A 12,787-nucleotide genomic window follows, 5' to 3' on the forward strand; every position below is an offset into this window, starting at 1 on the left:
CAGATTCACAGCCTGACCAATGATCCTTCAACAGTGGGGTTTTTATCCAGAAAATGTGACAACAACTTTAATGGTTCACAGGTGGAGGCCAATGGTAAGGTAATTGTGTCCTCGTTAGGGCAATTTCTTTCATCGGTGTAAACTGGGAGCTTCCACAGCACAGGGGTTGAATACTTATGCAAGCAAGATATTTCAGTTTTTTATTTTTCTTAAAAATATTTCCCAACATAAAACCAATGTCACCTTACAATAATTAATTTTGAGTTTCAGTGTTTTAAAATAAAATATCAAACAGAACGAAATGTCAATGTACCATTTGTAATTCAGTAATATGAGAGAATTGGTCAGGGGTCTGAATACTTTTGCAAGGCACTGTGTGTGTGTGTGTATATATATATATATATATATATATATATATATATATATATATATATATATATATATATATATATATATATACCGAAAATGAAGAACCCTAAGTATATTTTAAGAATGTTTTTGTATCTTTGAAGTAAAGTTGACAGTTCTTTAGCACATCTATTGGGTTGTTGGAAGCGGAAATATGTGCAGAACACGTGTTTTGTATGTCAGTGTCAAAAAACGTAAACTCAACGTACAATTCCAATACAATTCTAGCCCCAACAGTACAGGTGCCTATGGTATCAAGTGTAATAGCAGGTGTTTTTAGTTGTTGTTCTTTTTAATCCAAACCTTGTGTTTTTCTGTTCAAAAAATATTTTGATAATATTACAATTATTATGTCTGAATAATGCGTATAATTTATCGGTTGCTTAATGTGATATTATAAATTAAGCTAAAATAGCTGTTACACCATTTTTAGAATTATATGAATCCAAAGTAATATAGTTCATTTATTGTTAAAAAGCGAGGTGTGCCCAGGGCCTTAACTAGGGAGGGGCGAGCAGGGCAGCCGCCCGGGGCGCAAGCTGTGGGGGGCGGAATAATTATTTACTTTAATAAAAAGGACAGATTTATTAAATCCTATGCTGCCGACTCGCTTTAATTTCATGACTATAGTCCTGATGACGTTTTTTGTCATATCTCAGCTGTCCAATCACCAGTCTTGTTTTTTAGGGCTGCGGTTGGTGGGACCCTAGAAAGTGTCCGCAGGGCATCAGATGATTCTTGGGCATTTGACATTTACTCCCACCTTTCACTTCCAGAGCTCGGCAACTCTACGAAATCAAGCCACTCTGACCCTAACCCAACCCCAACCCTAACCTTAAGCAACCCCTGCCCTAAAACCTAACCTCAAACCCAATACCTAACCCTAAACCTAACAATCAGCTGATGCCCCCAGGACACTTAGGGATATTCCTGTGTGCTGCGTTTGATTGCGTGCAGCTGCAGGGCAGGAAATCACGGTTAAGAGAATACACTGAACAGACATCTGAGATCCCACTTATTTATTTGTTCCACTGTTATTTTTATTATATACATTTTTATTGTATGTCCTGTTTTGAAAGTGCTTTCCGGACGGAGACGAAAGTAATCTAAATTCCTATTTAGGTGTCGTGTCAATATTATCATTGTAGTATTATTAGTAGTAGTAGTCGTAGTAGTTTGTCTATGTTTTCTTTGTTTCTGTGTGTGTTAAAACGATGGATAACTATTTCGCTGTAGTCATTTATCTTTTTCTTTATTGGTAGGTTTTCTTGTTTTGGCTTTTTTATTTTGTATTTATTATTATTATTATTATTATTATTATTATTATTATTATTAATATTATTATTATTATTATTATTATTATTATTATTATTATTTACCAATACAGTATTCACAAGTTTCTTCTTTTTAAATAAATAAATAAATACTCAACATCTTGTATGGCAGGATAATATTATATTTCCAGTTGCAGTCGTCTTAAAGCTGGTCTGTATTCGCCATTTCGGCTTTTTTGTACAATACACGCATCACAAAACATTATGCAGCTCTGCAACTGAACAAGCTATTTCAATTCTGATTTAAATCCTTGTAAAATTGCACAGCTACAATTATTTTTCTATGTCGCTTGGAAAAAGGCGAACATTTGCAGGTTATAGAAATATTATTTATTTTATACATTTTTCTAATTTTCTTTTGAGGCGTGGCTTACATTATATATATATATATATATATCCCACAACAAAACATATTATGGAAATATCTACTTACTGCCTTTCTGATGATATATTGGATTTTATATTATATATTTCTGATTTACGGTTATCAAACTACAAGCGCAAAACAGAAAATCGTCATATTCATGCTTAATTATATGTCGTTCTGCGTAGGCAAAAGGGTTCAATACGACTGCAGCAAAACAGTTACCCAGCGTCCGACAGTTCGAGTGTGTGCTGATTGGTTGCGTCATTATTTGTATTATTTATTAATTTTTAATTTCTAAAATTTTTATTAACAATACACATTTACAAAAAAAAAAAACGTATACATATACATATCCTAACTCATATATATAACGTCGAAAAAAAACGGTAGGGGGCACATATATTATTTCTCGCCCCGGGCGGTAATACCTAGTTACGGCTCTGCGTGTGCCAATTGTAACATGTACAACATGGCACAATTTTACCAGTCAGAATTGATACCATGTCATCAAGCACTAAATAGGACTCCGAAACCCGGCCTAATCATACTTACATAAAACCATACATTTAGGTCAGTGTGGGACGATTTTTGGCTATAACTTACAAATAGATATTATCCATGTAAAACACCAACTAATATTTGCACACAGTCGTTGCCAAGCTCCAGACTGTTTACCATTGCTCAAAATGTGCACCTCCCCTTGGCGGGTTTATCTCCGCCTTTGACATGAGCCCAGCATGATGACGTTACATTGAGGGCTGCGAGAGGAGTCAGAGAAAAGTGATCCAACAATGACAGCAGGGAGTTAAAGGGAAAACGAGTATCATAATAATAATAATACAAAAAACATTGCACGTCGCGGCAGCATCGCAACGAAACAAGGTGCGCGTTATCGAGAACATCTCACAAGAGGGCAGAGAGTGGTAAACAAGCTAAGGTTCAAAGATTAATAATGGAAGCAACGAAATATTGCTGATTTGTAACTGATCCAGTCAGATCATTTTGTTTGGGGATCGTCAGGAAATAACGACGTCAGAAAAAAAATGAATCGTTTCTCTTTTTAAAAAATATTTCGTATTTATTTGGTAAAGGAAAAAGGTTGCGAAATATTATACATACCGTTACCAGGTCATCATAACCACGGACATACGCAGCACGGTACGGTAGCGTGGGGAAAAAAACACACAAAGGATTTTAATGGTTGAAGTAATCTCGATGGGAGGTTGTTTTTAATTGTCCTAACATTTTCTCTTTTACAAAGCTTGAGTAAAGAGGCAAGGCCATGCGTCCTCGATTGTCTTGTTTGTTTGCTCCAATTTGTCCGTCTATGAGGACATCATCAACAGCATCATCTTTTCTGTCATGGCCGCACTGGAGGTATTGTGCGACTTTTTTATACCTTTTACAGTTTCAGTTCCAACAGTTGTCCTGTCGGTCCATGGAATGGCACACAGCCTTCGTCACCACGACATACCGGGATCCCGCCACCAACCTGACTGTCACAGAAAACACGGAGAGTGGCAGGTATGGGGACAGTTCCCCCAAGGACAGCGTCGACGGTCATGTGGGGATCCCCAGAACTGTAAAGGACACGGAGGGCTGTGACCCTAACGCCGAGTACTATCTACCAACCCGAGCTGGCTCACTCACTACAGAGCCATGGATTGCACTGGTTGCCAGAGGCAATTGTACGTTCAAGGACAAAGTATTGAATGCAGCTAGAAAAAATGCAGCTGCAGTGGTCATCTACAATGAAGCAAAGTACGGCAACACTACCATCCCTATGTCCCATATTGGTAAGTTCACCTGCACTAAACCTGTCGTCTCGCTTCAAATACAAGCTTAAAGTAATAAGAATGAGAATATTTTTTTCTTAATGACATCTATCAAATCTTATCACAAGGAGGAATTTCAACACATGTTTGTGGTGCTACAAAAGAGTTATAAAACGAGTTTTTCCTCAATAGTATGTACCGGTGTTAAGCATATTTCTGTATCGCCATAGAATTCTGTATCCCTTTAGATTTGACGCCTGCGTAGATCAAGATCACTATACATGAACGCTTGATGTTTCTGTGGTGTTACAGTATTTACATGTAGTAAAATTCAAATGTTTTTTAAAAAGAAAAATACAGTTTTATAAGGTTACTTTTAATCAAGGGTTTCGTGTATTGAGCAACGCAAGAGGCTGAGCGTACTGTAGAAAACCAGTGGTGTTAAATGTGCTGTTTTATTTTGCTACAGAATTAGTTTGTTCTTGTTTTCAATATTTGTTGCAAACTGCAGCAGAACTCAATATCGGGACTCGGTCACAGGAATATCACGCATCCAAGTCCAGCTTTGAAAAACTGCACCTGCACAGGGATGGAGTCATGCGAGGATACAGAATTCTATGGGGATACAGAAATCTGCATAACACTATGCCTTGGTGCCATTCGGTTAGTTAAGGATTCAAACAGGAGACTCAAAAAGGTCACGGGACATCTGTCATTACTCAGTGCAACATCTGTTTAAATATATATATATATATATATATATATATATGAATGAGTTGGCTTGCCCTAAGCCTGAAGCAGCTCCCTAGTAAAGCAGTGGTTACAGTTGATCAGCCTAAAAGAGTATTCAAACCAGATGGTTGAACTTATAGGTCATACCTCAGGCTAAGCTGGCCCCCATGCCCTTCCCCTCATCTGTTTGCATCTAATAAACAATTTAACCAAGAGATTTACAGAAAAAAGTTCCTAATTTTCCATTCAAATTAGTGTTGTTGGAGCACTTTACAGGCTGGTGGGTTAAGTAATTACTCCCTGGGAAGGAGAACAAAAAAAGTAGATTATGGTATCTAAAAACTTAAAACTGGTAAATAATTATAATACAATTGGTTTTATTTCCCCACATTGATCAACATAAACACTTTGGTTATTTGGTATACAAATTATTATTCAGTCGAGAACAGTATGAAACATAAGCAAGTAGCAGGAACAGCTAGTAAGATCCCTACCAGACCAGCCCCAGGAGAACTGTAGGGTTCAACAATGCAGGAGATTTCAGAGCAGAGACAATGAAATCACAGAGGATAATTGCACTGTTAACACATTTGCACTATAATGGTCTGTGTGTAAACAAATGCAGCCAAAAAAAAAAAGCTGGAATTACCAAGTGAACAAAAAATAAAAATAAAAACTCCTTATTGTTTAGCACAATCAGACTGCCTCACGTTCGGAACAAAGACCTTGTAATTGAAAAGCCCCCTCAACTCTCCTTAGCAGAGCAGATGAAAGCCGACATTGATTGTACACCCATGGCCACCCAACAGAAATGTAGCATGTGGTATACAACTTTGAAAAAGTCCTTTATGGTTTTATAAATGGAATGCATATTATGCACACTCACTAAATGACTTTTTGCAGAGTGTACATATTTTATAGTACGCAGTATTATATTTAGGGATTCTGGTTTTCTTTATACTGACTTTTCTACTCTCCTTTAAAAATGTAACTGATCCATTTTGAGCCATTTGTGTATCTCAGATATAAAGAATGGATTAATAGCAAACTTGGTTTAATTTACTTGTTTGTGCTTTGAAACAACACAACTGTCTTTTAAACTCAATCAAGTGTTCATTTTTTATTTACAAGCAGAATGTACAAATTAGATTGTAACATTTTAATAAGCGACTAATCTTTATTAAAGCTATAATGAAAAATAAAGTATATTATGCTGGACACAAGCTATAGCCCTCTTTCCATCCATGTAATGAGCGAGTTTATAATTTACATTGTAGAATTGCTACAAAAATAGCAGCGACATAAGGAGGAAAAAACTGTTTTTCAACTAATGCAGATTCTGTCGAGTAAAAGGGGTTTCCCTGTGACTTTTAATGTCATCATAGCCTAATTTGCATGTGTCGCAAAGTTTTCAGCTAAGGGTGGATCTACACTGGAAGCGAGCGATGCAAGTGGGGTGAGCGAATTTTGTACCTACATCAAAAGCGAATATTTTAGCAGAATCTGTCAAAACGGAGGCCGCCCATTCACAACACCGCTCATGTATTACATACATTACAGAACAAGCAAGCAAATCCAACACACACCAAAGAGAGAGCAAAGTCGCCACACACCCAGGAGAGAGAGAAATGACAGGCAAAGCTGCCACACACCCAGGAGAGACAAAGGTCACACTGACAGGGGGAAGAGGTAAAACACACACAATATTTCATGCAGTAATACAACACAATACACCCCTGACGCCCACAAAACAATTCACAAACAACTATTTACATAATTTCCCCTTCTCGTCCCCCCTCCCCCCTCAGTCCCAACAGTCCATACTGCATTAAAGCTGTTGGAGGTGGGGCTTATCCTGGAACTGGGGTTGGGCAGGGATTGGGGAGGGATTGGGACTGACCCTGGGGCTGTGCCTGGAAATAGGGCTGAAGCTGATCCTGGATGTGGTTTTGTGAATGCATACCGGACTAGTACGAAGAAAAAAAATAGAAACCTAATTTAAATGAACTACTGCACACGCAAGCGACGCAAACTACTTATCTTTATTCTATAGGCTTTTTTTTGTATTCCTTCGCTGTCCTGTGTGCATTTCACTTAGGCAAAATATATATATATATATATATATATATATATATATATATATATATATATATATATATATATATATATACCATTTAAAAAAAATACTCCAAAGCGGTTAACTTTCTTGTTTACTGTTCACATGACATGTTTTAATCAGTGTCTGTACTGGCTTTTCTGTGCCCTGTACTGCACAGTAGGAGGTGGGACAAAGTCAGTGTTGCATTGTTATTTGGATTTAGGTTGCTAAAATCTACTAGTTTTCAGCGTTGGAGGTAAAATACCAAAAATGGACGACAAAGGAAAAAAAGCAAAGTATATTTCGGCTGAGGATTGTGTCAAGAAATTTCCCAAAGAAACCTTACATGCAGATGGAGGTAATTGTTTTGCACATCTTGTAATGTGGCTTTGGAGAAAATACAATCGATCGCTATTTAGTTTCAGAATCACACATTAAACCAAAGGCTACTTCAGAGGCTACTAAACAGAACGTAAAACAAATAACAACTTTCAGAAAACAAACTTGAAAGTCAGCGCATACAGAAAGTATTCCTGTCAGTTGTGTCCAAGTTAAATCAGTACTACAGGTACGATCTGGCACAGCCACCTTGCTTCAAACAACCTGCTGCTTACTTTTTAAATGCAGTTGGAATTTTAGACACAAATAGGCACGTTTTCTTTGTTTTGACTTAGTACTAATAAAATAAATTATTATTGGATGGGACAAATAACATGACAACAAACGTGCTGCATTTATTACCTTTATTAAAGTATGCCTGATGCCCTTGGTTAACCGAGTTTTGGGACTGTTTCTAATTGATTTCCACATCTGTATAACTTGGCAAAGCTCCAATTCAGTGGATGCAGAACGTGCAGTCTCAATGTATGGGCAAGTCCACACCAGACAGAGAATGCATGCTTGCCTTTAACAAATGACAGCACTCTGTTTTAGTAAGGAAGCAAGTACCACTACCGCTTTTTATAGTGCTCTGAAATATTGTCTACTTAGGTTTATTTAATTTTTAAACAGGTCAGCGAAATGTCAGCAAAATCCTCATTTTATTCCATAACCTACATGTGAAAAATATGTAAATTCTCAGCGATTTAAGTAGACCCCTAGTTATAAGTATAAAAAGGTGTCGGGATGTTAACAATGAAAATAAAAATTACAGGTACATTATTTAAATAGTTGTAGGAACACATGATGCTATCTTTTTTTGGAACCCTGCTACTTACTCTTTAAAACATGGAAACGAATCAAGGGACTTTTGCTAGTGGATACTATCTGCTATAGGTAATGCAAATGTTAAAAACATTTTTTTTTAATACTGCAGCATTACGCAGTCGTTTCCCGTAAAGTGCAAAGGCAACATCATACTCATTTAATAATTTTAGAAATAACTGTTTCTTTTGTGGTCCACGTCTGTCAGTTTGTTTTCTCTGACACAGTTTTTTATGATCACTTGGGCCAAGAGAATGCGCATTAGACATAGACATCGCTTGAAGGCAGCTAGACCAGAAATATCCTTGTTTCAGTTTTCCATGCGAATACAGTGTTGCAGCGAGCAAAAAATAAAACCACCTCTGCCGAGCGAACTTGTCGTGCGAGTAACAAGTCGAATAAAACAGTTTTACTTGTACGCATAAGTTTTACCGTGTTAAAAAGTTGGATGGAAAAAGGGCTTATGTTTCCATCAACAATGAACACATTTCTAGCAAACTTGTTAAATTTTGCACAAAAAGATATGCAAATGTCATCGTACAAACAGGTTTCCATTAAACTGGATTCTAGCGACCAAACAGCTGTATGTAATGACGTACAAGTTAAAAAAAAAAAAAAAAAAAAAAAAAAAAAAATGGTTATCGCATATATTTTCTTGATCTGACCCCAAAAAAAAAGTTTGATGCAGTTCTATTCATTTTTTTCTCTTAGCTCGCTAGACTAAATAGATAGACAAATGTGTTGTGGTTTGTTCTTTTTTTCTGCTATGTACTGTAGAGTGCTTTGCGATACTTCTGTATAAAAATCACTATAAATGCAATAAATAAATACATTCTAGCGAATAAACTACCTCTTAGCATATATAACGTGCAGCTGACAGTACAACGTGTCTTTGCACGGGGGGGGGTGGTTAATTGCAAATTATGTAGCTAAAATATCTTCGCGTGTTTGATGTGTTTAATTAACCATCTGTGAAAGTGTTACTTTAGGTTGTGTAGAAAGTGTTGCTTTTGTTTTGTGCATGTGGCATCCCATACTTTCTTGGCTTCATATCAGGCATTGTGAAATAGGATCCCTACCAATGAACACATATAAATGTGAAATTTAGTTGTTCTTACATTTTGTTGCATAATGGTAAGTAGCCTACTTTTAGCACAATGTAAATGTACAAGAGAGCTGATGGCAAGGTAGTGAGTAGCAAGCAGAGATTATGTAAATAAATTAATCCACCAGACTACAGAACAGTTCTTTGTCAGGTGTCAGGGTTGTTTGGGAGACTATATTTCTGCATGTGTTGCCATCCCCCAGGTGTACCCCAGTTTGGGAAGTAATGTATTAATTTATAAACATTTCAATTCCTCTGGTGAACATTAAATATTTGAATATCAAATCTGTATCTATGTAAATTGAGGATACAGTCAGAAAACAGCACCCATGTTCTTAGCCTGTTCTATGGAGACGTTCAGTCGAAAGGTATGGTAGGCCCAACATGTTTTAAAGTTTGTTTACATTGTGATGTTTTTACAGGTATGTAAGGAGCATTAAAAGGGTTGAAATTAAATAGTTAATTAATTCGGCAAGTCATAAATAAATGTGTACTTTTAATTTGCCAATTCATAAATTAATTTACACATTTAGGCAATAGAACTCGGAGAAGAGGGCTTTACCCTCTGGTAAGGCCTGCCTGGTGCCATTAAATGTCCTGAGCAGAAGAAGAGGGCATTTAACATAATGAGTAGAGTCTTTTATCTTTTTTTGAGGGGGGAGGAGAGATTTTTTTAATTTATTTTACTGACGAGGAGGGGGGTTGTTGATTATAAACTAGGTACATTTATTACAGTTGTCTATTTTTCAAGGGTTGCTCACATATACATAGTTTAGGTTTGGGACTAGCGCTGTAAAGTATACAGCAGGCTTAGTGGTTGGTTAAAAAGCTAAGTAAATGATGCTTTGGATAAGCTGCCACCTCTTCCTAGAAAGTGGTATGGGGGTGGGTTGTTTTCTTTTTTCTGTTGCTTTTTCTTCTCTTGCACTTTCCTTGCTTTCTCTTTCATCGTGCTTTTTTGCATTGGTCAAAGGGAGGTCTGATGCAAATATACTATGGAGATTCTTGGTACCGCAACCCTGCAGACCGGAGGCTCGAGCCCTGTAGTCGTGCATGCGCAGCTCCTAACAACGTCAGCCATGATCATTTCACAAACAGGGAAGTAAACAATAAAATAAGCAAATAAATGATTCCACTGATAGTTTTAAACGCACATTTTTTAATACTATATTATTCTCTTTCACTCAAACAGAAATACATTTTTTTTATTTTTTTTTTTAAAGGTAGTTGTCGCCAATGTTTTTTTACCCCTGTTTTCTCCCCAATTTGGAATGCCCAATTGTTATTTGTATCCCGGTTTACTGCTGCAACCCCCTGGTGACTCGGGAAACGGAGGCTAGAAGACGTGTCCTCTGAAACGTGCTCCTGTCAATCTGTCATTTTTCGCACTGTGGATCCACAGCGAGGCCACCAGACCTATAGTGCCAGAGGACAACACAGATCTGATAGCTCCACTGCAGAACCGCAGGCGCCCTATCGGCCACAGGGGTCGCTGGTGCGTGGTGAACCATGGATTCTCCTGCTGACCTAATCCCTCCCTACCTGGGCGGTGCTTGGCCAATTGTGCGCCACCCCCTAGGAACCCCCAGTAACGGTTGGCAGGAAATACATTTTTGTAGGCTAATTTCAAAGCAACATTGTAATGTTAAATAAACTTTTACCCCTTAATTATTTTCCAAGGAGTGTCACTTTCATCTCAACTCCGAAGTTAACGCTAAATACTATTTTACGTTACAGTAAGTTAGTACAAATAAGTGCGATGGACTGGCGTCCCGTCCAGGGTGTAGTCTTGCCTTGCGCCCTGTGTATGCCGGTTTACGCTCCGGCTCACCGTGACCCTGTAAAGGAGTAAGCAGTTAATGATAATGGATGGATGGATGGATAGTACAAATAAGTATAACAGCGACTGTCCCCAAGTGCCAGAAACATGCAATCCTTACAGATATCTTTATATTTTCAACTCCTGAAGGCTTAGTATAATACATTATTTCCTTAATGAAATGTTCTCAATTAAATCATTAGTATAATAAAAGATTAAATGAGACCACAGCCAATGAGGGTTGAAGTAGTAGACCCCTGGTATATGTGGGTGCAGAAAATATTATAAAACTTTATTGATCCTTTGAAGAACAGGATTCTTAGGACTCTTCCATTAATACACCAGACCAAGGGCTCACCAGAAGCAGATCTTGCAATTTATTCCTTTGAGTCATGGCAAGCTACTTTATTATTTAATAGTATTTGAGTTTGTTTATAAGGACTGGAAGGTCAAGTTGCTGAGCACAAATCTGTAGCAGTTTAAAACATTCTATTAAAAGACAAGGACATTAAACAATGTAATTTAAAGTGGAAAACCTTATTGAACATTTTATATACATTTAAAAAAAAAAAACAACACGCATTGAAAATAAAAAGGCACACATTTTTAAGATGGACTGTGTCCCAGTGTCATTAAAAATAGTGTCCTAAGTTCATATATAGGTGACATCACACCACCAGCCTATTCGCCACGCCCCTAACCCTAACCCTAACTGTAATCCTAATCCTAAAACAGTATTTCACAGGGACACTATTTCACATAAAAATGGGGCACAGTCCATTAAACAGAAACCAGGGTGTTCCACTTCACTATAGAAACCCCTCAAAACTCCTCGCTGTCCATTTGCCACATATCCCGGGCCCTGGAAGTCCATTTCCCACATACTCCATAATGTGGAAGTCGGCGCGGTGCTCCTGAATGTACTCCCTCACATCTTCCAGTTTACATCTGTTTGAATTGTAAGAATGTTTAATGAGTTATTTAATGTAATTCCAGTTGTTTCAAGGTACTTAAACAATAAAAAAGATGTACTAGCAGATTGCTCAAAAATAATATTTGAAGTAGCACAATGGAGAGTACAACTTTACTTATTTTCCATCTAAGGTGAAAGCATAAAAAAAAAGAAAAACATGAAGCAAACATTCATACTGTACTGCCCGTTTAAGATGGACCTCCAAGTGCTGCTTTATGCTATATTCGTCCCTTCTTTTATAGACGGCTTACAAAAAGGACAGTGATACAACTGGCAGCATTGTGAGCAGGGTTTTAATGTAGCAGCTCTCCTGCCTTCAACACAATGATATGTAACAGAAATAAAAGAGTTTGTTACTCTTAAGTAAGAATCTTAACTGTAGTTACACAGCAGCTGTTACAATTAAAAATTACTATGCGACCTAATTAGGTCCTGTCACAAAGACGGCCGGAGTGGGTGGTGTCAGACCAGAAGCAGGAACACAAACGACAGAGACTTGGAGTTTGGTGGAGCTGAGCGAATGGTTTCGCTCAGCATTTAATAAAACAGCACAGAAAATAAAAGGTTTGAAACAACAAAAACACAGGACACGGCACTTGTAGCCAAAATAAACAGACGAACAAAACGGACTAGACAGTGCACAGACAGACGAACAAAACACGGTGAGCAGATAACACTAATATTTACGTTCTTTTATATTTACTTTACTCCTTCTCTCTCCCGTTCTCCACTCACCGAACACCTAACCCTGAGTGCAAGAAATGTGCGTCTATTTATACTGTTTGTGCTGGGATTCAATTACTAATTAATTACTCACTTGAATCCCAGCACGTGAATTCATTACGTGAAACCCCGTGTTCACATATTATATTTTAAATGCACGTGCGTGATGTGCAATCCCGTGCCTAAATACAAATATACACTTTTTAAATACCCGTGAAACACAGACCCGTTTATATCCCGTGTACCAATG

General features: G+C 37.5%; 1 protein-coding gene across 1 annotated transcript in view; it reads left to right on the forward strand.

Moving 5' to 3' along the window:
* Positions 1-2,844: 2,844 nt before the first annotated feature.
* The window catches only part of LOC117406887 (E3 ubiquitin-protein ligase RNF149-like), a 54,952-nt gene continuing 45,009 nt past the window's right edge, over positions 2,845-12,787 (forward strand). Inside the window, exon 1 of the mRNA XM_034011271.3 lies at positions 2,845-3,905. Coding sequence (XP_033867162.3) covers positions 3,392-3,905 — 514 coding nt within the window. The 5' untranslated portion in view covers positions 2,845-3,391. The remainder of the gene's footprint in view (positions 3,906-12,787) is intronic.

The sequence above is a fragment of the Acipenser ruthenus genome, chromosome 8, assembly GCF_902713425.1.
Source record: "Acipenser ruthenus chromosome 8, fAciRut3.2 maternal haplotype, whole genome shotgun sequence".
Classification (NCBI taxonomy): Eukaryota; Metazoa; Chordata; class Actinopteri; order Acipenseriformes; family Acipenseridae; genus Acipenser; species Acipenser ruthenus.